The 25,900-nt window shown below is 43.7% G+C and overlaps 1 protein-coding gene across 3 annotated transcripts in view; it reads left to right on the forward strand.

Annotated features, from left to right (window-relative positions):
• The window catches only part of CRYZ (crystallin zeta), a 228,218-nt gene that overhangs the window by 45,748 nt on the left and 156,570 nt on the right, over positions 1–25,900 (forward strand). For all 3 annotated transcript variants that reach the window (XM_078668603.1, XM_078668613.1, XM_078668621.1), the window contains exon 5: positions 22,032–22,083. In XM_078668603.1, coding sequence (XP_078524729.1) covers positions 22,032–22,083 — 52 coding nt within the window. The remainder of the gene's footprint in view (positions 1–22,031; positions 22,084–25,900) is intronic.

The following is a 25,900-nucleotide window of genomic DNA, read 5'->3' on the forward strand; positions in this document are numbered from 1 at the left end:
CATTTGTCAGGCCTGCTATTACACCTTGTGTGCAGTTTTAAACTGCCAATTCGACCTGGCAAAATAAACCAATTGCCTGGGTGTAATGTCGCTTTTTAGTTCGAGCCTGCAGACCTGCACTGCAGGATGAACTGTTGTATGTACTTTGTGGGCTCTGGAGTACTGCCGCAGTACTTGTCTGCTTCCACTTTTTTTTACTTTCTTAGGGACTTATATTTTCTTTTTAACAGCTGCTCTTCATATGTGCAAACTTTTGTTTCTATTTCACTTTTTACTCGGGAACTAGGAACAGCTCTTCATACAGCATGGGCCGGATTCAATGCAGCCACGCTTCCTCTGCAGTTTCCTGGCCTGCTCGCTGTCCTCCCCATTCTCGGGCTCCCCTGGTTTCCTCATGTTTTGCAGTTGTAGCAAGAACCCGACCAGAAGGTATTGGAGCTCTTTACGTAGCATCAGTTTTCCAGTTCCAAAGTGGCAGCTCGCTGCAGTAACCTTTTCCAACGAGGACCTTTGTATTATAATGAGCGCGACTGCTCTGTGCACTAATATGAAACAGTACTTAATTTCACTTTGCAATTGGGCCTGCATAGTTGTGAGCAATTCTGTGTCTATGTACACTAACGGAGGCACTGCTTTCCTGTTATTTTTTTGACAGTTGTAGCGCACACCAGACTAGAAGGTATTGGAGCACGTTATGTGAGCATCAGTTGTCCAGTTCCAAAGTGGTAGCTCACGCGTTAACATTTTCCAACAAGGACATCTGACTGCATTAGGTTTGCTCCTCGGTTCACACGCTGAAAACCATGACTTCAACAAACGGCTTTTACCCTCTCTTTCCACTCCTTTCCTAGTTTTGGTACCCTGTGAAACTGATACAAAAAACACATTTAGGCTGCAAATGTTGTCTTTTTCGGACATTTTTCTATTACAAAGTGCAGCCTCGGGACACAGAGAAAAAAGTCGTTCATGATACAAAACATAATAATTAAACACGAAATAAAGCAAGACCGAGTGGTTGCAAAGTGGCCAGAGTGGTTTTTATTAACAAAAGCACACATTAGAAAGTTTGCCAGGGAAGCTGTACTTTTATTTTCTCATCTTTCTTTGAACAACCTTGCTTTTCCTCTGTGGGGAAGTACATAATTTCCAGAGGTACTGCAATACCTTGTTGATGCGTGCAGTGGAAAACAATTAAGTTTGCTCCCGTCTCGTGTTTTGTCCAATCGTTAAAAAAAATAGATTGCATGGTGTAGGAGGCCCCCTTCTAAATATGATCAACCCCACCCCTCACCACACTATTCTCACACCGCCCATCTCCCTACAGGGTTCACCTCTTCTTTGCCGCTAGCAGATGCTCCCCCCCCACCCCTGTCTCTCTTTCTTCCTCTTATTTCTGTCTCTGTCTCACTCCTATTCACTTGCTCATAATCATGACTTCAACAAACTGCTCTTACCCTCTCTTTCCTCTCCTGTCCTTTATTGGTTTCCCTTAGAAATTGATCCATAAAAGAAAGAAACGTTTCAGCTGCAAATGTCACCGTTGTCTGACATTTTTCCATTCCAAAAAGCAGCCTCAGAACGGAGATAAAAAAAAGTCCCCACCCAAATTAAATCAATACAGAGTGGTTGTTAACCTTTCAGGAAAAAACACTCAATCTCTGGATAATACGTGTAAATCATTAAGGTAACTATGTAGCTTACACTTCACATGCTTTACTTAATTTTTTTATTTTTATTTATTTATTAAAGTTTTGTATAGCGCTAGCTGGATCCGAGGGTATCAGAGCGCTTCCCAGCAAGAGTAATGGTGTTTAGACAGACAATGCGGACAAAAAAACAAGGCAATGAGCACAGGAGTGAGTACAGTCTGTGCAATAGCAGCCAGGTGTGAAACAGGGCGGAGAGTCGTAGGCAAGTCAATCAGCTCTGGGGTGAACGAGAACATGGAACTATAAAGTCTAGGTTGAGTTCTAGTTGGTTCCGGAACGCTCGAGGAAGAGGACTTTGAGTAGCTTCTTGAATTTCGGGAAGGATGCGGTCATTCTGATGTGTGGGGGGATGGAGTTCCATATCTTGGGAGCATTGCCCGCAAAGGATTTGCTAGATGTTGAAAGTTTCTGGGATTTCAGAGGAATGAGTAGGAGCGTGTTGGAGCTTCTGAGGTTTCTAGACTGACCGGCCCTTTTGAGCTTGTTGGCCAGGTATTCCGGTTTGCCCGTATGCAGGGCTTTATGTGTGAGGCAAGCTGTGCGAAAGCTAGCTCGTTGGTCAATAGGGAGCCACTTCAGATCCTTAAGAGCTGGTGTGATGTGATCATATTTCTTTGTTCCCATGATCATTCTTGCAGCGGCATTTAGGGTAGAGGTCAGAGGTCGCAGGTACGATTTGGCTGTTCCAGTCAGAGTGGCAATGCCGTAGTCCATTCTGGAGAGAACCAAAGCCTGCGTGGCCTGTTTCAAGTCTTTTGTGGGGAGAAATGGTTTAAGTTTGTAGAGCAGTTTCAGGTTCAGAAAGGCACTTTTGGCAGTTTTTGAGACTTGTTCTTTCATATCCAGTTTGGGGTCAAGGGTGATCCCTAGAGATTTTATGGAGTTCGATGGAACAAGAGGAACATTCAGGGCGTTTAAGGCTTTGAGCCATTCAAGAATTTGGGGGTTTTCTTCTTGGTTAGAGATGAGGAGCACTTCAGTTTTTTCCTCATTGAGTTTGAGGTGGTTGGAAGAGAGCCAGAGCTGAACTTCGGTAAGTGTGTGGTTCAGTCTGTGGATGTCCGAGATCGATGTGGTTTCCAGATAGAGTTGCGTGTCGTCCGCATAAAGGTGGAAGGGGATGTTAGCTTTCCTTAGAATTGAGGTGAGGGGCTCCATGTAGATGTTGAAGAGTTGAGGAGAGAGTACTGACCCTTGAGGGACTCCTCTGCTGATGTTAAGAATGTCTGATTCGCAGCTTTTAATTTTGATTCTTTGTGTGCGGTTGTTGAGAAAGGAGGAGAACCATTTTAGGACAGTCTTTTCGAGGCCTGCTCTCTCCTTTAGGACATTGATTAGTAGGGCATGATCAACTGTGTCAAATGCAGCCGATAGGTCTAAGAGGATGAGAAGGCTGCATTGGTTGGAGTCGAGCGACATGTGCAGATCGTCCAGGACGTTAAGGATTGCGGTTTCAGTACTGCAGCCTTTTCTGAACCCTGATTGATATGGGTCGAGAAGCTTCGTGTTCTCTAAGTGCTGGGATAGTTGCGACAGCACACATCTTTCCAAGATTTTGGATAATAGTGGAAGGTTCGAGACTGGTCTGAAGTTGTTCATATCCTGTGGGTTAAGGCCCGGTTTTTTTAGTAGAGGCGTGACTTGACCTATTTTAAGGCAGTCCGGGATGGAGCCCTCGCTCAAAGAGCTGTTGATGATCTTGGCCCAGATAGGGGCTAGAGTGAGCTTCAAGTCTTTGGTCACTCTCGGGGGAAGCTGATCAAGGGAGTGGGTTGAGGGTTTGGCGGTGGCTATGAGATTACTTATCAATTCAACCTGGATAGGTTCCAAGGAGGACCAGCGAGTGGATGTGATTGTTGGTCTTAAATGGGAAGTTGTAGCGAGGTGGTATGAGGGCAACGTGCCGAGAGATCGGTCTATTTTGGTAATTTTTTCGTTAAAGAAGCTGGCAAAGTCGTCACATTGGGATTTGGACGCCACCATGTCTCTTGTTACCGGAATGGAGATTTGGTTCTTGATGATGTTGAAAAGTTCTTTGGGGCGGTTTTTGGCATTGTCAAGGGCCGCACAGAAGGACGACTTTTTGTTCTTTATATGGTTGTAGTAGCTTTTGCGGGCTGCCTTGAGCTGGTCCCGGTTGCATGAGGAGGGGTTGGATCTCCAGGATCTTTCCAAGTATCTTAGGTGTCTTCTTTCATCATTAATGTCAGTGGAGAACCAGGATCTGGAGGGGATGTTTCTTTGTTTTTTTAGTTTCCTCGGTGCCAGCTGGTCTAAGACGAGCTCCAAGTTGGAATGGTAGAGCGAGGTGAGTTCTGTGGTTGAAAGGGGTTCTGTCGAGTTCGGGAGGAGTGAGCTGAGGCCCTTTTCTAGCTTGTCAAGAGGTACTCTCGATAAGTTTCTGGTCCACTTGGGGGAGGTTTGAGTGGGAGGGACGGAAAGCGCCGGGTGATTGATATGAAAGAGCAGTCTACTGGGATGATGTGGTCAATTGAAATTGTCTTTCTATCTGCGATGATAGCATCCAGGGTTGCTCCTCTGTGGTGGGTTTCCTCTGTGCAGTGCTGGGTCATGTCATGGTCCTGAATAAGGGTGGTGAGGGATTGAATGAGCGGGTTTTTTGATACATTCCATCTTAGGTTGAGGTCGCCCAGAATTATTCTGAAATCACTGTTGAGTGGTTTGCGTGATCAGATCCGTCAGCTGAGCGCCAAATTCGGAAGTGTTGCCCAGGGGATGGTAGAGGAGAAGGCATTGGAGTGAAGGGTGGTGAGGAGAATTGATGTTGACCGAGAGGGATTCAAAGGAGTTGTAAATGACGGAAGGAGATTCAGTGATGGAGAGGTCGCTTTTATGGATGATAGCTATTCCGCCACCTTTGTGAATGGGCCTGTCTTTGTGTATAATTGAGAAACCGGGCGGCACCAGCGTGTCCAGGATGGGACTGGATAGAGTGTTTAGCCATGTTTCAGTGATGAAGGCTACGTCCAGGTCATGGGAGAGGATGGTTTCGGCTATTTCTGTTGCATGTTTGACGGCGGATCTGCAATTGATGAGCATACAATTTATTTGGGAGTCATCCTGTGAGATATGATTGACAGAGGTAGCTCTGGGTAAGGAGGAGAGATAGGGTGGTGGTCTGGCAGCTTTACGGCGGGACGGGTCCCTTCCCACTCCAGTGATGACTTGAATTGAGGAGAAGGGACGGTGGTCAGGGGGAATTGTTTGAGCTGGCTGATTAGGCGGGGTTTCATAGGAGGCGATGAGGGAGGTCACTTCCTGTGGCGAAAGGGAGGGAGCCGTTCTTCTAGGACTGTCGATTCGAGCCTCAGTCCTGGGATTGGAGAGAAGAGGCTGGGATCCTGTGGGGGGGCTTGGACCCAGTGTGGGTATGAGAGTCAGTCTTGGCGGGAGGCGGCTGGAGGTGAGGAGGAGGAACGTTCTGGGAGGGAGGCTGGAGTTTCTCTAGGGAGGATAGGGTTTCTTTCAGGCCAAAGATCAGGGTGGCGATCTGGGCTTCTAGAAAGTCCAGGCGTTGTGTCAGTTTAGGTGCTGGGGAGTAGGGGGGCGAGTGGGTGAAGTTGGGTTTGGCGTGGGAGAGGTCGTGGAGCAGGACGTCTAATGGGGGGGGTCTGTGACGGGGGGACCGGGTCCAGGTTGGAGTTCGATTGTGGGAGGACTAGTGAGGGAGAGCGGGTTTGGGGCGAGATACTGTTAGGAAGTGAGACGGTAGAGGGAGGCACGGAGTTAGCTTTCGTGAACTTTTGGTCCAGGGTGGTGGGAGGGGCTGCTTGGCGAGTTACTATTAGGGGGAGTGGTCGGGATGGGAGGAACTGATTGGTGTTTTGAGTTCGGATGGGCGGGGGTAGGGAGGGAGGGGGGTTGCGGTCTCTTTGGGGGAGGTGGATGTCTTCACTACGGGGGATGGCGTGAGCAGTGGGCGTGAGGGATCGCACAGGGCGATGTGACTCATAGACGTAGGGGGGACTGGGAGCTCTAAGGGGAGGGGACTGAGAACCTGTGGGGGTGAGGGAGACGTGGTGATGGGGGAGGGAGGTCGGAGGGGTAGGGGGGGGTGGGGGAGTTCTTGAAGTTTGGGAGAAGGGGAGGACGTTTGGGGATGTAGGTGAGAGGGGGGTGGGGGGTTCTGGATGTTTGGGAGAGGGGGGCGGGCGTTTGGGGCTGTGGGATAGAGGGGGGTGGGGCTCGGAGGGACGGATGGTTGTTGGCGTGATTAAGAGCGAGGGGAGGGGATTGTTGGGGTGAATGGGGCATGCTCTGCGGGATAGAAGTTTGGCGAGGGTCAAAGGGGGTGGTGGGGCGTGGATGTAATGGGTAGAGAGCCATGGCCCTCTTAAGAGTGTGAAAGAGGGAGTCGAAGAATTCGAGGTTGTCATCTTTCGCCTGGATTAGAATGGTGCCATTCTTGAAGATGGAGATGGAGATGTCTCCGGTCAGGGACTGTTGGTTCAGGGGGGAGATCGTTAGTTTCCGGTTGTGTTCTGATAAGGTGGTTTTGGAGACTGGGAGGAGTGAGTTAAAGGTGGAGACCCAGGCGTCTGGTCTGGTCGGGTGGTATGGAAAATGAAGTCTGTTTTTCTCAGCCCTCTCGTTGAGCAGTGGTAGGTGTCCACGATAAGGGTTTCATGGTGTTGTCTAATTAAATTCTGTTTGAGGCGTTTTTTGGCTTTGAAGGAGATGCTGTGTGGGAAGGTAATGGCATAGGTATTCCGTCCAAGAAGAAATAAATGGTTGAGTGCTGGGCTGGGGTGTATGTCTAGGCGCAAGGACGGAGGCATTGTGGTAGAGCTGGGGGGGGGGTGGCCGCTGGGGGACTGAGAGCGGCGTTGACAAAGGGGGAGGATTGAGTTTTAGATTCGGAAGAGAGGGAGTTCGGTCTGGGGCCCACAATGCACCTTCCTGGCAAGAGTCCAGTGCTTCAGCGGATCAGCGTATGTCTCTTCTGTATGTGGCTTCGAGCTGGCATAGCGAGGGTCCAGGTGTGGTAGTAGGTTGGGAGAAGCTCTTTATTAGTCCAGTACCGGAATATGCGAAGACTAGGAGGCGGACCTGAAGGGGTCAGGCCGCTTTAGGTAGGGGCGAGGGAGCTGAACTATTATGGGGGGCAGGGGATGGTGTCCCTGAAGATCTGCGTTTGTCTCCTTGGGTCTAGGCGTCGTGCTTGCGCAATGGAGTGCTTAGAGAAAGGAAACTACTTAATTGTCTATCCGATTTGTAGTTACCCAAAGGTGGGTGATCAACAGAATACTTGAATGATAGATGTTGTAAATAGGGTTTCCAGAGTCCCTTCGCTAGGGGAAATTGGTTCCTTAAATTTAGTTCGCCAAGTTAAATGGGAGGTAGACGTTGTAAATAGGGGCCTCCTTAATTGTCTAGCAGATTTGTAGTTGCCCAAAGGTGGGTGATCAACAGAATACTTGAATGATAGATGTTGTAAATAGTGGTTTCCAGAGTCCCTTCGCTAGGGGAAATTGGTTCCTTAAATTAATTTAATTTGTTAAGTTAAATGGGAGGTAGACGTTGTAAATAGGGGCCTCCTCTGCCCCTTTGCAAGGAGTTGCAGTTGAGGATAAGTTGACTTCCATCGAGTCTGATTTCCTTTTCTATTTGGTGTCCCGAATGGTGGCCATCTTAGGGTCAGGCGGCCCTTAGCGTGAACACAGTGGATGTTGCTTGTGTGGAGGGATTGGGTGAGGCGTCCTTGTTGGTCGTTGCTTTTATTTATATTTTTATTCCCCCGGCTACGATGGCGGGGGGCTTTTATTTGCCAAGTGAGTCCCTCGATTCTGAGGAAGTCTTGTTTTTGTAGAGCTGGCGGCCATCTTGGGACAGGCAGCTCCGGGGGAAAGGAGCGTCGAGACCGGCGCGGGGCACCCTGCCCTTCGTGGGCAAGCTAGTCACTCACCGGATATATCGTCGTGAACAGGCGACCCTCAGCCTCCGCTGCTATCCCGTTCCTCATGTCACGGCCCGGCATTGCTCCCGATGTTCCGAGCTCCGATGTCCGGCGGAGCCGCCACTGGAAGCCTCGTCACCTTTCGCCACTCCGGTAAGAGAAAGGGACAGCTCACTGCCGAAGGGTTGCTGCTGTGGGTGGGGGAGCGGGGCGAGGTTCCGGGAGACGAGGGTCTATGGTGCCAGTGAGCCTGGTCCTCGTTGATGGGAAGGGCGTCACAGCAGATGGAATCTCTCGATCAGATTCTCTCGTTCAGCTGGACGTTCAGTGCCGGATAATGTCTAGGACCGGGTGGGGGGGGGGGGCGGATGGGATTGGGTGGGGTCGCTCCGGACGGGATTTGCACTGAAAGTGATCCCTTGGTCCGGAGCTTGTCCCAATCACTCCCTCCTTGCGGCCATCTTAGCTGGGTCTCTTAATCTTGCATTCCCTATGTGTGTTAACTATTTCCAGGATGTTGTAAAAAAAAATTCTGCCAGGATTTTACTCTTGTCTGCCCTCCCTCATAACATATTTCCTGTTTACTGGTTCTCCAGCACAGCGAGGTCATACAAATGGGAATAGCGATATACAAATACCATAATTCCACTTCATACAAAAAAAGTAAAAAACCTTGTCATTTTCAATGCCAAGAGCTCTAACTTTCACAAATGTGAAACCGATTGATTTGAACAATTTTGTTTATACGTCCACTCCATTCCAAACCAAAACATATGGGTAAAATACATTGTCATTTACAACGCCAATAGGTCTAACTCTCGCAAATGCGAGGCCTATTGCTTTCTAAATGCTTGTTAATACATGTTTGTCACCCCTAAGGTTAGCCGTAAACCGCCCATGGAGCAAGATGTAGTGTATTTAAAAAGTTGGACATGTACTTTTAAGCTTTACATGCCGTGGTAGTGAAAAACCAGGACGAGGTCTCTCTCTCCTATAGGGTAACATTGAGTTATCTTAAGTTTAATAAGTGATAACTTTTGTTTGGGAGCAGGTAGAAATATCAATTTCACTGCCTAAGGAATTGTAATTTAAAATATTCTTTAATGATAAAGTCAGATTTTAAGTCATATACTGAAAATGCCACTTTTAGAAATTTGCATGTTCTTCTCCTAACCATTTTGTGCCTACAGCCTGTTTCCTGGGTCATATGACTATGTGTAGTTGGCCTTTGTATATGCCACACGGACCGCCACACTGCTTGTTGGCAAGATGGGCTATCCTGGCAGTGTGTGTGGTGGTGAGGGCACTGAACTGTGCACTGCCCTACTTGCAGTTCAAAGCAGCTGCCTCAGCATACACACAACAAACTTCACATTAGCCTTTTGTGACTCTACTGGAACCAGGGCTGGAACGCAGGACATTCCACACACTTCTGTTGTGAGGGAGGTGGGGACTCTGGAAGTGTCTTCTACTATGAAGCTGGCACAAGGTATAAACTTAGTAACCTCAAACCCACTCTTCAGCTCACTTCTGAACCTGCTTATGACTCTGAGAACTGGCCTGCTGAATGTGGCTTGCTGTGTACTTCAAAGGACTGTCTAGCTGCACCATGAGGACTGCCCTGGTGCCTGAAACCTTCCCTGTGCCCTCCAAGTACTGCCCTGCAGCTTGAGACCTGCTTTTCTGCTTGAACCCAGGACTATCAGAGTTACTCCTAGGGCTATTTGGCTAGCCTCCTGATCAGAGCCTCAGAGACAGAAAAGGCTCCAATCATCTTGATCCCACTTCTGGACTCCCCCTGAGTAGGTTCTGACCCTCTGTGGGGAGCCCCTCCCGTGATGGATCCTTGGAAATGCTGCTAAAGGTGCCCAGATATCCCAAATCCAAAACGTGGTACTTGGAAAATATTCAGCAAAAAGTGCTTTGAGAACTGAGAGGCGACCAGGACCTACCAACTCCCCGGTTGGCTTCACTAAGCGGTAGCTCCCGCTACGTTCTTCTCCACTTCAGCTAATCCTGTTCAGCAGTTCCTTGCAGAAAGGGTATCCGACCTTGTGGGGCCCTCATCGGCTACAGCCTGCAGCTTCATCCCGCTAGAGATTTCCAACTTCCATAATAGAGACTAAGTTCAAACGTAGAAATGTTCACCATGATTCTGTTCAGGGGTTTCCTGACGATGATGACTCCTCCTCGGACACCTCTGGCTGCCTTGCCCCACTGAATGTTTTCTTCTGAGACAGTAAGTGGAGATTGAGCCCAATCCACTGCGTGAATCTGAACCACGCTCCATGGCAGTCGATCATACTTTTCGACTTTTCCCTGGTCTCGTGCAACTAGATGTCCACAGTACTTTTATCTTTTAGGTGCTGTTTTACACCTCAGACTTTAAAAATACATAACTCTGTTTCAATTGATTAGGTTTTGATCAATTTCATGTCAAATTATTTATTATCATATAGTCTATGTGTTGAAATTGGTGTGGGATTTTTCTTGTGTTGTATTGTCACTCTATTACTGTTTTGTGTGCTGCATAAATACTTTACACATTGCTTCTTAGTTAAACCTGTCTTCTTTTGTGCCTACCAGAAGGGTTAAGAACAATTTAATTTAGTTACTTTTTGTGGTTCACCTTAACCAGGATCTTGGATATTGCTTGAGAAGGGCTCACACCCCCTCAACCCGCAAATCAATTTCTCACACCATTTCATGTTGGAAGGGAACTCTTTAAATTATATATTAAATCATGATCATCAGTTTGATTCCACTTCTGGAGTAGTTAACCAACATTAGCAACATCATGCTTGTTAATTCTGACCCTATTATCTCATAATCTATCACCACAGTTGTGTTTTTGTGCTCTGTCGATGGGCTTTAGTAATCCATCTATATCCATTCTTATACACAGAAATAGAACATGCAGTGTAGGCAGAACTAGCAAAAGGGCTCTGAAAGTGTGTCCAATTATTTGTTCTTCTTCTTTAAGTGAAGAATCTGGCACTTGGGCTCAGTACCTATTTCAGGTTGCATGTACTCCTGTACAAAAGAATTGTAGTATTTCTTTTAATTTTATTTTTAATTTTGTTACCATGACGCATTCAGTCAGATTATTTTTGTTAGTAATACTTCACTCCTGAAGGAACAGTGAACTAATAATATTGATAGTGTCAATGTGGTCTTCACTAGTCTTTATACAAACCAGTAGCGCTGTCCTTTTAGGATCCTAAAACATGGCAATTGAAGTGTAGTTCCATTGCTGTGTGTTGCTGGACATGTTACAAAGGCTCTGTTCCTTCACTTGTGCAGGGACATATCCTCTCTTGTATCACAATTAGCACTTACCTTTTTTCCCCTGTGGTCACCTACAGGTAGTCGTCTAGTTCCATCTCTTCCTCTTTCCTTGTTATGCATTTATCCTGTTTCTATTCCTGTATTTCCATTGTGGAAAAGGGGCCTTTCTCAACAGGCGCCCAACTGGCTCCTTCTCATTGCAAGGCCCAAACGGTTGGGTATGTCAACCCTGCATACATTTGTTCCCAGCGCAACAGGATCTGCTAAGTTGGGGAGCACTCCATCCTTTGTGTGAATTTTGTGGACTCCTATATGCAAGGGGTTGGATATTGAGGGAAAATAGGTTTTTGACTGAGCGGGGTGGGCAACCAACACAATCCTTGTTAAAGTGAGCTGCAAAAGTCACTAAATTAACCTGTGCTTAACTGTCTGGAAGCATGGCACAAAAGCAGTCAGGCATACCTTTGAGGCAAATTGTTAAGTATATATGCAGCACTCAAACAGTAATAAAGTGACAACATACCACAAGAAAAAGCCCACACCAATTTAGAAACCTAGGATGCAATTGTAATAAATAATTTGACACCAAAATTAATTGAATCCAATCAGTAGGACTGGAGTTATGAATTTGTAAAGTTTAGAGAAAAATAGCATCTAAAAGATCAAAGCGCCACCCACAGGCATCTAGTTGTGCGTGACTGGGACAAAGTCAAAAGTTCCAGCCGACCCCGATGGAGTGCAGTTTGGACACAAGAGGTGGATTGGGTTCGGTCTCAGGTTATCCTCAGATTTAGAATACATTTGAATAAAAGGTTGCTGATAAGGTAAAGTTCAATGGGGCAAGGCAGGTAGTCATTAAGGGATCAACTGGATGAAGTTTCAGTGAAGATTTCTATGTTCGGACTTTGTTGCTTTTTTGGGAATTGAAACTTTCCAGCGGGATGAAACTGGAGGCCGTAGCCACCAAGGACTTCATGAGGTTGGTTTCCCCTTCCAAGAAGAGCAGCTGAACAGGATTTGCTGCTGCAGAGAAGAAAATAGCAAGAGCTACCGCAAAGTCAAGCCACCCGCAATGCACCTTGGGTGAATCAGTGAGTAGGTAGGTACCAGACTTCTGTCAGTTCTCAGACCACTTTATGGTGGGGAATTTTCCAAGTCCAAAGTTTCAGTTTTTGGCAGTTTGAGCACCTTTTACACCTCTTCCAATGGTCCAAGCCTGGTGGGGTATCACTTGGAGGGCAGGATTCACTTCAGAAAGGGTCCAGGTGTGGCTTCAAGTTTGTTGGAGCTTGTTCTCTTGTAGTTCAGAACAGGAGCCCAGCCAACTAGCCCTTGGAGTCACTCTGGTGGTCCTGGGATCAAGCAGCAAGGCAGTCTTCTGAGCGCACACGGCAAGCTTCAAGCAGCAGGGCAGTTATTTGGTAGCAGAATGGCAGTCCTTTGAGGTACAAAACAGGTTTAAAGCAGAAGTGCACTACTCTGAAATACAAGGCAAGTCCTTCTGGGGGTCCTCCACACATCCAGGAATAAACTGATAAGTTAAACCGAGGGTCCAATATTTATACCTGGTGCCAGCCTTTGAAGTGGGAGAAACTTCTAGGCTCTCCCCTATCTGGTTCTATAAATGTCCTTCCTTTCCTACCCAGTTTCCAAGAAGTCTGGGGTGACAAGGGCTGGTGTCAAGTTCTTTGTGAGAGTGCTGTAGGCAGCCCTTTGAAATGTAATAGGGACCGGGAACAACTCTGCCTCACCATTCTGGCAGGATCCTGACCTATCCCCCTGTGTCTCATTGCCTCGGAAGAATACACAAAGGGCAACTGCCAGCTATTCGCAGTACTTTTACCCAGGCTGCAGGCACCAAATGGTTAGGAATAGAAAATAACTTTTTAAAAGTAGCATTTTCAGAATTGTCACTTGAAATCCAAGTTTACCATTAAAATACATTTAAAATTACAATTCTTTTGAGACCAAACCTGATATTTCTACATGTACCCCATCAAAAATAAGCAATAATAATGTAACCCAATCTTATCCTATGGGAGAGGAAGGCCTCACAGAAGTGAAGAATGAATTTAGGAGGTATTCACTATCAGCACATGTAAAACTTGAAACACATGTCCTGCCAGTTAAATACAATATACCCTGCTCTATGGCCTGTTTATGGCTTAACACATATGTATTAAAATGGGGTGATTAGGCCTGGTGAAAGGTTTATTTTGCCAGATAGAATTGGCAGTTTAGTTTCAAGCTGCACACAGGCTGCAATGGCAGAACTGAGACCTGTTTAAAGGACTACTTCAGTGGATGGCACAATAAGTACTGCAGGCCCACTGGTACCATTCAATTTGCAGGTCCTGTGTGCAAGTAGTACCACTTTACTTGGGATGTATAAGTAAATTAAATGTGCCAATGGGGAATTATTCATTTTTACCATGCTTTAAGGAGTAAGCACAAGCACTTTAACAATGGTTAGCAGTGGTAAAGTGCACAGAGTCCTATGGCAAAAAAATAAATTTCAGCAAACGCGAGGGGCAAAATGTTTTTGGAGATACCACACCAATAGCTGTCCGGTATTACAGGTATGTTTCCTGATTCTCAGTAGTATGTATTCTGTGACTCTCTTGTGGCCTTCCCATCCTTTGTGACTTCACAGGTATAGAAGTGTAGGGAGGCACACTCCAAATAGTCAAAACATTTGTAACTGTGAAGAGTGAGACACGGGTACTAGTTTTCAGTAGACCCTACATTCCTTCCTGAGCTTCTTATCCAGTTCTATTTTCTGTGGCCTGAAGCACTTGGATCTAGAACTGATCTGCAAACATACTAAGCCAGGCTGGCATGCAGTCATCTCTCTTTCTATGGAATCACACAGCGTAACTGTGCTAGCCTCTCCCACTCTAAATGTACATATAGTATGCCCATTTCAGCTCTGGACATACATATGTCATAAAGTGGTCCTCCCTGGCAGTCAAATTGTGCAGCCAGGGCTGAGTTTGCACAGGTTCTCTGATCTTCCTCTGTGGTGGTTTATCCTGGGTACATAGGGAAGCAAGTAGATCTTCGCACACATTCTGGTCTACTCCCATCTACACTCCCACAGCAGTCTGCCTGTCCTAGGCCTACTTTCTCCGAACTGAGTGGCTTGGCTTCTCCTGGGCAGAGAGCTCCTTTGGGACAATTCCCACCTTCTACACCCTCAGCAGGGAGTCAGGCAGGCTCCCAGGCTTTAGTTAGACCCACAGCTCTCCAGTATGATGCACTGACTTGAGTTGATGTCACCTCACCTATATGAGACTGGCTGTTAGCAGTACCAACCCTAGTTCACAGAACCTCTATGAGTCAGTGAAGCACTTGGAACAGGAGCCAAGTGGGAAGCTTTGGGTCCTACATTTTTTGCACTTTTTCAGACCGGGGATGTAGCCACTGTCTGAAGTCCAGGAATCAGTTTAATGGTGCTCCCTTTCACATTTCCTTGTCTAGCTGCAGTGCAGATATAGGCCTTACGTAAGGTTATGGCATTATTCAGCAGCTAGTAATGATACCCATATCATGAGCACAATACTTATTAAGCTGTCATCAGATGTCCTGTATGAGCCACTCAAGGAGAAGGCAAAAGGACTAGGCCCTGCTCTAATTCGTCTATCCCTCTGACAGGGTAGTCAGTGTACCTGACCACAAAGAAAAGCTGTTTTTGAATAGGTTGATGACTGTTTGGATGTATTCAAGCAGATCTTGAAGACCGGCATGGATTCTGCGGGCACCATTGTTCTGTCAATGGGCATGGCTGTCTCGTTAAACCGGCACTCTTGGATGGGTTCTACTGGCTTCTCTGGTTGTATTCAAACCATACTCATGGACAATGCCTTTGATGTTAAGCCGCTGTTTGGAGAGATATGTGACTTTTGCCTGAAATGCTACAATAACAGTTAACACACTGGGCTTAGCCTACTGCACCAATTCAACCAACAATAATGGGTTTTGTGGTTACTTCAAGACAGTATAGCCTTCCAGCCTGTCTGGAAAAACCAACAACTGGACCCCTCCTTGTGTGGCTGTGGTGGATCTAGGAGACAAAAGCAACAGCAGCAGATGCAGATGCAGTCTACACCATCCTGTTCCAAATCTGTTGCGTCAAGCCCCCACTGACTTTCACCCTTTAAACCATCATTTGCTGGTGTTGATGGGGACTCTTTTTTTCCCACCAATTGGTAGGCAATCACTCTTTGTCGTGGATCATCCAGCTAATTTGCACTGACTGGACCAACCTTCCACCAGAATTTGCTCTGAGCCACAAATTGTCCTCCTGTTATGCACCTTTTTGCTTTTGTATGGCAGGACAAGCTCAAGATGCTATCCCTTAGCCCAGACTACTGGCCATGAATGCAGGAGACTGAATGGCATCCAATGTTCTTCAGGACACCTGTGTACATCTTCCAATTCTTCCTACCCAGAGACATGACCTGCTATTCACAACTGGATTCCAGCACTGTCAGTTCACAGTTCTACCGTTTGGTCTGATGACCTCTCCTCTAGCCTTGTAGCACCCACACTGGAACGATCAGGAGTCTAGGTGTTTCCTTACTTGGACGACTGACTGTTGAAAGCAGAATCCCCAGTGATGGGGAGGGATCACCTTTAGCAGACAAGGACTTTCTTTTATGACTTGTGCCTCACCATTAATAACTACAAGTCCCACACCCATCACAGTGTCCTACCTTCATATGGGCTGTACTGGAATCAACCCACATGAAGGCTTTTAATCTTTCTTAAAGGATGGTGGATATTTGGGAGATGATTCTGAGCTTTCTGAATTGAGTTCTAATCCCAGTTCTGCTGATCTTGTGTCTGCGTGGCCTCCTGGCCTTCTGCATCTTGTTGATGCCTCATGTTGGATAAACATTATGGTAGCTACAGTGGTTCAGGGAAAGAACTGGTGTTAAAGAAAAGAATATATATAACCATCATGCAGTGACTGAGTCATAGAATTGTGTTATTCAGTGCAACAATAAAAAGAACAGAAAACAGAAATTGTGTAAATAGTGAAAATAAAAAGGCAACCACAATAAATTGGTGTGAAAACTTTTTGTTATTGAAAATATTGTTTGTAGAACATGAATAATACAAAATCCAATACAAACTTGCAGTTGGTACTCAAGGTTACACGTAACAAACATATGATAATATAAATCACAGTGTTATCACAAAATACACGATGGCAGAGGAAAAGAATTTAAGTCTTTGTCCGTTTTATAACCGGATCAATTGTGCGACATATGCTTCCTCTTGGTTTGCCAAAGGAGACCTTTGACGCTGTTTTGTTAAACAGACAATGACGTGTATTCTTTTCCTCTGCCATCATGTGCGTTTTTGTTTGCACTGTGATTGTTATTATATTTTTATGTATAACCTTGAAGGCCCAACTATAAGTTTCTATTGGATTTTGTAAGGCTTAGAATTAACATGTGATTGTCCCCACTACTCCTTCTTCCTTTATCTTATGCTTGTAAGACAAGTATATGTCTGGTACCAACCTCTCATTTACTTAGCTATACAGCCGTATTCGCGTGCCTTGTTGTCTATATTATATATTTATCTATATCCATCTCTGTGGTCTCTGGTGCGTTGCCTGAGACAAGCCATTTTTCAGTGCTATATATTCCTTTCCCTTAACTTGCAATCTCCTCTGCAGATTTTCTCCTGACTACGACATGATCTTTACTATGTCCCATTTGTCATTACTGTAACAACTGTATTGACTGTTTGACTGTATCAGGAAGAAGTCCAAAAACCTCTACCACGCTGAACAAGTCTGGACTCGTTGTTGAAGCTATGTATAAGGATTGTAACTGTTTGATGTACTTGCTATGTTCACATCTAATAGGCTGTCAGTTTGATCAATTGATTTGCTCATTTGTACTTTGAGTGTGCCACTATTAATTTTTTATTTAGTTTTGGCTAGGATCAACGTCTTGGCAACAGATTTGACAATAGGGTTGGAGCACCAAAAATATTGTGATTACTAGACTTTAAGGGTGGGGATGTGTGTCACTCACACCACAGTTGCCTTTTTTTGTTCATGAATAATGCAAATTAACCCTGAAAAATAAAACCTGAAATCTTTAGCTGAGTCAGAGTCCAGAAGAATTCCTGCTGTCTAGTCAACATAGATTCCTCAGTAAAATGCATGCCATCATTATTGTCCTTGGCACAAACTATTGTTCATCAGCTTGGAGCATCGGACCATGTCCCTTGCTAAATCCATGAACAGTGTAATTTCTGATTCTGCATGAAAGCTTGGGACTTCATGCTCAGTAGACCATGGTTTTGTTTGTGACTTCATGGCCAAACTCCTCCTATCCTTAGAGGGGCATGTTCTGTCCATCCTCATTGGTCCACCTTTGTCCCTGTGTATCCTTTGACCCCCAACGAAAATAAAATCTTAACTCTTGTTTTGGTCCCTAGCATTATTTCTGACACCTTTTTCTCTGGACAACTATTCTCTCATTGGAGGTTCAAGAAATTGAGGGCAAGTCTATATTCTGTTCTCAGCTCCCTCCTTTGGCCTATTCCAAAGAAATGCATATTTTTCCAGTTTAAGTTGTTGGGTTAATCAGGCTCCTCTTTTATGGCCCATCTGTTTAAACTTGTTTTCCCAAATTATGTTGATCTTTGACAGGGCTACCTCAATTTTGCTCCCATGTGTAAATCAAGGCATGAGGTTTATCAACTGTATTATTTCAAACTCTCAAACTCAGTTCAGTAATGTGTTTAGTTATGGGAGACAGTAAACTTTGAATTGACAGTGGTTGTCACTTTCTGAGCGACTGTATTCAATCGGCACCCGCTTTGACAACTGACCTATTCAGGTTGCCTCTGTTGTGCTGTTGGCCTGTCAACTTGGGTTTGTCCCTACATCATAGCACTGTGGTCCAATCTGAAGGTATCACCGTGATCCCCAAACCACTATATGCTATATAATCTATTTTGCAACCTCTCTTCGGTGTAGAAGGAAGTGATAGTGATCCAGCGGAAAGGCCAGGATAAACACATTAAAGTCAACAAAAATTCAAATGGGCCAATATACACATTCAAGTTTCCTGGCTGTTTCGCTGGGGGTCAAGTTTTGTAATTCACTTTGATCTTGATTAGTTAACTCACTGTAGACTCAAATTCATTACTGAGAAATTTCATTTAATGTCTAACTAATCTTCACAGATCAATACTCCTCCTTTGGTCGATGGACCATTGGATGAGTAGTTGATGGTAATATTCACAATTAACTAAGTAATTCACATATTTTTGTGAAATAAACACAGACTCTTGGTAAGATTAATTGCTTTTTATCTAAATTTCAGTCCTAAATGAACGTTCGTTTAGTACAGATTCACAGTGCAAACTCCAACTTTCATGGGAGAGAAAATTCATTTAGCAATACATTCTATTCACAGAATCATTCAACAATTCAATGCATTAGGAGTGGATAGATGAAGAGACAAAAGGCATAATAAATCATTCATTTGCAAAAGATATGCAAATTTAAAGGCAGAATAATAATTACCTACGGGTGATAACGGGAAAACCAGCCCTTTGGCCAAAGGACTGATGGAGGTCCCCTGATGAAGATTCAGGAGACAAAGACTATATAGTGCAGGATCAGGACAGGGCAATACTTACTAAAAGTTCTCTACAGACCCGATGCACCAGGGTGTTTCTCTCTCTTACACTCTCTCCCTCCTCGATATTCTTCCGGAGTCTTCAATCTAATCAGGTTGTCATTCAGGTATGAATCTTCCCAGTCTGTTCTCTTTTTGTTCTCTCTCTCTCTTTCTTCCCAGTCTGTTCTCTTTTTGTTCTCTCTCTTTCTTTCGTTCTTTCGTTCGTTCGTTCTTTCTTTCGTTCTTTCGTTCGTTCTTTTGTTCTTTCTTTTGTTCGTTCTTTTTGTTCGTTCTTTTTGTTCGTTCTTTCTTTCGTTCTTTCTTTCTTTCTTTCTTTCTTTCTTTTCCTTCTCCCCCCCCCCCCCCACCCCCCTCAAAAGTTTCTAATATTGATGGATTACGCACTGAGTTTGGACAGGGGAGTTGTCATCACCTCATGCACATGGTGGGTGTCCTTGGCTCTTGGCAGCCTGTCCGTGACACAGTCCGAAGTTCACATCACTATTACACTGCGCATGTCTAGCTTGCCATCTTTTTCTTTTGTATGCCACATTAGGCCCAAACGTAGACTATTAATAAAGGAATCATAAACGGATTTTAATTTCTCAAATATGTAAATATCACTGTTCACCACCCACTTCTACTCTATCCCATGCTATTTTCTCTTTAAACAAAAGCATTAGCAGCAACAGCTCTCTTTAAATTTAGGCAAGCTTATGCCAGGCATGCGGTGCCTGAAGACCTTATGTTAGTAACTTATGCGTGAGAGTTTTCCCTCTCACAACGTGTTAGTCACGTTGTTATCTACATCATTCTGGTTTGCACATTCGCAAAAGCGTTTTTCAGTTTAATGCGGGTTTCACTTGGGTTGCATTTTATTCTTCATTAATTAAGCATGCATAAAGCTCCTTTCCCCATATGTAAATGTTGTCCGTATACTATTTGTACCGATTAGTACTGTTAATGAGAGATTGCTCCGAGCAAGTTTCGTTTTCTTGAATCCTTGCTCTATCAATAGAATTTATGTGCCTTTTTTATGTACGTGTCCTTTTGAGATAAGCCCACGTGATCATGTTGCTATTTTCACTACTGCCCCTCCAATTTTGCTGATTATTTATACAGCCTTTGGCCTGGTTGCTGCATAGACTTAGCCTCCCAAAACTCCAGGATTTGTGATTACTTAGTATTCTCCGGTGGGTACCTGTCCACAAGAGCAGCTTGGGCAAGCACCACTACCCTCCAAACCACCTCGCTCATTTACTCCTTCTATACAGGCCCAGCCTGCCACTGCTTGGTTGTGCTGCAGGTTCCAACCTGGCATGTAAAAAGAGGCAGTGAACCCAGCCTCTCTTATCAGGATGTCTCTGCTCTTTAGACCAGAGAGTGGCCTGCTGCTTCTCAAGTCAGCAGGTGCCCCTACACACTTGGCCCAACCACTACAAGTGATCAGGAATATGGAGTAAACCGGGGTTGAAAATCCTCTACTCAGCTGCAATATATCACTCTGTGGGTCTCGCCAGCCAAGATTTAGCCTGTTAGATGCTCACTCAAATGGTCCCTATAGTTTTGCCTGAGATACACATCAGATACGAAGTGTTTTCAAACTATACTTGGAAATTATGTTAATGTGGATTGAGGATTTTTCACAAGCTGCAGCATTCTTGCCCCATAGCCTTTTTTCCGGCTTTTGAACTCTTTAAATTTAAAGTAAAGAATCATCTAATTTACCGTATTTTCCGGCGTATAAGACGACTTTTTAACCCCTTAAAATGTTCTGGAAAGTCAAGGGTCGTCTTATACGGCGAATGCCAAATTTGACGTATGTTTTCATGCGTTTCTTACATAGCGCGGACTTTACTTTTAGTTCTGCCAGCTTTAATACTCCTGTACCTGACCTCACAGTGCTGAAAGGTTGAACTGCTACTCTCCGCAACCGTGACAGGGGTGGCGCTCCTCTTCCCCTGAATTGTACTGTTACTTATGACAGATTTTCCATCCAGGGGCTGCTTGCTGTTTTTCCCATCAGGTGTCAGAGCGCTTTACAGTAGGAACAGTATTGATACAAGAGGAACAATTACAAATGAACAAATTACAAAAGCAAACGTTAAGTTACATGGATCAAAAGTGACAATAGTGAGCAACCAAAATACATGAGGTAGCAATCGGTACATTCCTGGAGTAAAAAGTGATAAGTGTGCAGGTTACAAAAGCGTACAAAGTACGAGCTAACTATGCAGGACTGCGTTGGACTGCGCTGGAAGTGGGGGTAGTCTTATACGGTGAGTATAGCACGAAACCTACATTTTATCAAGCAAAGTAGGGGGTCGTCTTATACGCCGGGTCGTCTTATACGCCGGAAAATACGGTAATATAACCACCAATCATCTCCTAGCGTGACTTATCTAAGTCAGTCCTTCTCTACTGGGTTGTCACAAAATTTAAATCGTTTGTTTTTATATATTAAAATATATTCCTGATTTTCGAAAGCACCGCAAAGAGAAGGAAGTTGGCATCAGTTATTGGTATATTTTAAGGACACTATCATCCTACTCTTTGATTGCTGTTGACTACATAGGCTGAGACCACCTATTTCTTACTCTGCACGCTTGATTATTCACCTGCTAACTACAGCAGACTGTTTAATCATCTTTCTCAGGAATGACCGTCAATATGTATACCTCCAGCATGCGCCTCAATTTATAGAGGAAGCCATGCCTAGCCACAGCTCAGATATTGCACAGACCTCTTCTATCCTCGCTTCCAATCTTGACTGCAAAGCCCCTGTCACCCTCAGGAGTTTAACAGTGCTTTTTTAAAAAACATGAAAATATTTTTTTCAAAGGGCCTCATAATTTCTGTAGGAGATTAAACATGGCTAATCCACAACTGCACCCATAGTTTTTTTTTACCGGGCAGAGTAGAGAAAAGGTTGCTCTCCGCTTTATGAACTCAGTCAACAGTGTATGAAGATAATATTCCCTAATCAAAGACCGGAAGAGGTGCTTGTTAAGGTTACCTGCAACCATGGTAGATCAGTGAGTTAACAAATTAGTAGTATGTAGGCCTGGCTGAAGATGCCAGGCACCTGCATTATAATATATTCGTTATTCCAGTATCAATGTAGTACTTTTTGAGAAGGATGAAAAGCAGTTATTTGCAGGAGCCAGAAGAGTATTCCATTCCGTTTTTTTTTTCTTTTTTTGCATACTACTTGAACATGTCTGCCTGTTTTATGTAATCAGAATTTGCATCTCAGTGTTTTTCCTACCATAGTTTACCTTTACAGATTGAATTAATAATCACGTTTGTGTTATTTCAGAGCTTCATTTTATGTATGGAAGAGGTATCATGCATGTTAGCTATTTTCATTTAGTTACTCTGCTGTATCATTCTAAACTTGGAAATGCCTAATGTAAGAACTAAGTTTGTATTTTATTTGCACACCTTCTTCTCACATTTCAGGGCAGGTGCTAGACCCGGAGACAGCGTACTAGTGCATGGTGCCAGTGGAGGAGTAAGTATTTTCAAACTGTTCATACTACTTGGAAAAACAATTATAGTAATCTGAAAATAAAGGAGAAGCTGGAAGTGACTAACGCCCACATGCATCAAAGTTTTTTGCATTCACAAACGGTGCGATTCGGAAAAATCGGCCGTTTGCGAATGCAAAATCTTTTTTTGGGATGCATCAAACTTTTGTGCATAATTCGCATTTTTTTAGCATTTCTAAAAAATGCGGATGCATTTAAGGAATCGCATTTGTGCGATTCCTTAAATGGAATGCATCATTTTTTTTAAAATTGCGAAAATGGAAATTGGAAGTGCAAATTAACACGAGGTTGACCCTCGTGTTAATTTGCGAAAATGTTTAAAAAAACAAAAAAATGAATTTTTTTAACTTGCATGTTACAGACACACATGTCCTTAGGACATGTGTGTGTGAAACATCCACTTAAAAATACATTTCAGGGGTGCAGGGGGGGGGGTCCTTTGGACCCCCCCCCCCTGCACCCATGGAATGCATCAACATTATGCGAATCCTAATTTGCAAATTCGCAATTCCCATTGATTCCTATGGGCCTTTTGGCCCATAGGAATCAATGGGAAATGCGAATTAGCAAATTAGAATTCGCATAATATTAGCGAATCGGTAAAAAATGCGAATTTTACCGAATCGCTAATATTATTAGAAAAAGTTCATGCATCCCGTTTTGCGAATTCCAAATTGCGATTCGCTATTTTTCGCAATTTGGAATTCGCAAACGGCCGGGATGATGCATGTGGCCGTAAAAGTAGAAATAGTTGTTTTGACCACTAAATTGTGTGCATTTACTCAATGGTTTCTCTCCATTTCATATTTTATCCCATTGCACATAAAAAGTTCCCTTTTTTAACAGTATCAAACATGCAAGACATTTTTTTTTGTAAAACTGGCCTACTCCATCACTGGACTGTCAGCTTGGTCGAACTACTTGATGCTCCCAGGCACCACTTTGGAGAAGTTTTAATCACTCGTACAACACGTGATGGGAGGGATGCATGGGGTAGCATTCCAGTCCATTGTTCTTTTGCCCAGTCTTGACCCTGCTCCAATTGGAACAGGCCAGGCTGAACTGCCATGCCAGGTCTTCCTGGCCCGGAACACAGGCTGCCCTGATAGGAGCTCTTCAGTCAGGAGTTTCTTTGTTCCAGTGGCACAGTGAGCAATCCACCCACATCCGGGCATATCCTTCCCATCTAGGGTGGTACATCAAACACACAAAAAATGGTTGGAGGAATGCTTGCAATATTTCTAACCAGTGACAGTCATTCAGGAAACGATCGCTATTGGAGCAGGGTCAAGACTGTTTTGCATATGGCTGGGTACAAACCGAGGTGGCATGGTGGGCAAGAGAACGGGTTATACTGTGTTAGACTTGTCAGATTTAATACTTATTGCTAGATTCCAACTGTCACCTTTTGAGTGTTTCATGAAGTTTTAATGTCTGCACATATTACAATAGTTTAGAAGAATACGTTTTTGTTTAAAGACTCAAAATCTTAGATGGAAACATCACATTACTGCCCTCGCTCTGTTTTCTGAGGTCACATGATAACAAAACTGATTGTTACAACAGGAAAACTCCAAAGTAGCATTTCCTTATTGTACTTTTTTTTTTATAGCTGTAATACAATGATGGTGACGAACTTTGCTTTGTTGTATTCCTTTACATGATGATCCTTTTCTGAGTGCCTCATTCAAATCGAGGCAGCAGCCACTAAAAGCAGTATATATGCCTTTAATGTTGATGGTAGCCCTTTACCAATAGGATAATAGTTCTCCACTAGAGTCCTCCCTTGTCTTCAGAATCTTATTCTCTGTCCATGTTCCCAGAATGATGTTCTTAGGAAGTGGACTCTATTGAAATGAGCAAGTGTTTTAAGTTGAAATAAGTCTAAACAGTAATTCCTTTTTCCTGTACTGATCAGGACAGATCCAGCTCTTGCCAATTTGAAAGATAAGAAATGGCCACTTTATCTAAAATTGATTCAGTACAATTATAAAAAAAATGATGTAATGGCTAAAGCTCTGTTGATTCTAGCCTTCGTCCAGAACACACAGTGGAGAGTTAGGATGCTTATTTCATATCTGAATATTTCATGCTTAGAAACACCCTGTCAGCTTTCAAAGTACTAAGCCAATGCTGTGTTTGAAGCAGTTTCCATTCCAGAAAGGTTTAAGCTCCAACTTCCAGGCTATGGTCGAGACTTAAGTGTCCAGTACCCAATGACATGAGATCTGATCAAACCATGATTTCAGGAAAGCCATTGGGAATGTGGTTAACTACCAACATTTAGAACTGTCACATGTAAACGTATCTAATCTGGATATCCTAAATATTTGGCTTTAGGTCTGCCATCATAGTGACCAATTGGATCGGGGACTATAAAGTGTATTGTTGGTTCTCAGCCAGAAGTGAATCAAATAAAATTCTATGATTGGAACTTCAAAGTTCCAACAGGGTGTCTGGCCTGGACAAGGTTTTAAGTTCTTGCTTATACTAATCAAGTTGGTTCTTCTTAAAAGGTGTCACACTTTTGTATAGTTTATTGGTTAACAAATATAATTTGATGGTGTAGAAATGCATATGCTGAGGAAAACTCTCTTCTCTGCAGTAATGATGTCATCATTAGAAAAATCTATACTTGGACCACACTGGTTTACTTTAGTTTTGGGCACACCTAATAGTCCTTTCCCAATTACAAAGGTAGCCCCTTAAAGGTATGTACTTTCACCATCATTAGTTAACTTCTTTACTAATGAACTAGGATATTAAAAGACCAGCAAATAATTCTAAATACCCCAAGAATTGCTGCAGAAAAGTAATTCCTCCTCCCAGCTGAAACAATAAAAAAAATAATTCTGGATGTAAAGCATCTTGTCTTTTTAATAAGCTGTACATTAGTTTGTTTCCAACCTATATCACAAAATCCCACTTAAATAAAAGTGTGATTGTCCTTGGACTAACCTGACTTAAATAATACAAGGTTGTCATGGTATATTCTGGGGACTCTATGGAAGCTTACCATGCCAAAATATTAGCAACTTCTCTTTATAAATTAGAGCCATAGGGATTCTCAAATCCCACCTCCATGACCAGCTTGAAAGATATACCCTAAACATTTGTATTCAGTTTGCCTCTATCGACATGCACAATTTTTTGTCACTTTGCTTGTCCAAAGGCTAACAAAATTGTTGCCCAAGAAAACAAGTCTCTAAATTATTTTTGTAGGTACCCAACAGAGTAACTGCATAGTTTAATTAAAAAAACGAGTTTAAAGGTAGTTCAACAACCGCACATAAGGTTCTGCATGTGAATCTGGAATTGATGAGTTCTTGTTTGGGGTACATATAACTGACATGCATTTTGCTTATACAATTCAAGCTGGATTGTTGACAAGTATAACAGTAACCATGAATCCATTAAGTGATCTTCCATTTAAAGTTTCAGAAAAAGCTTTTGTGATGGTTACATGAACAGCTTTATGGAACAAAAAAAATTGGATAGGATGGCCAAGAATTACTATCTCTCTTACCTGGAGGAGATGAATATTTGAAAATAGTGGCTATAAGTTCACTTTTTTACCACTTTGGCTCACATTGACACCGAATTTTTTAAAAGACTTCTCCGTTTGTCAGTTACATTTATTTTTCCTAACATGGCAAATATAGGTGACACGTTTGCTGGTATTTGCCTCTTTATCGGGCTGCTATTGATCAGCATTTTTCTTTTTTGTTTTATCAAGAAAGAAAGGTGTCACCAAGTAATCACAGTTAATCAAAACATTTT

Source organism: Lissotriton helveticus, chromosome 1_2, assembly GCF_964261635.1.
Source record: "Lissotriton helveticus chromosome 1_2, aLisHel1.1, whole genome shotgun sequence".
Classification (NCBI taxonomy): domain Eukaryota; kingdom Metazoa; phylum Chordata; class Amphibia; order Caudata; family Salamandridae; genus Lissotriton; species Lissotriton helveticus.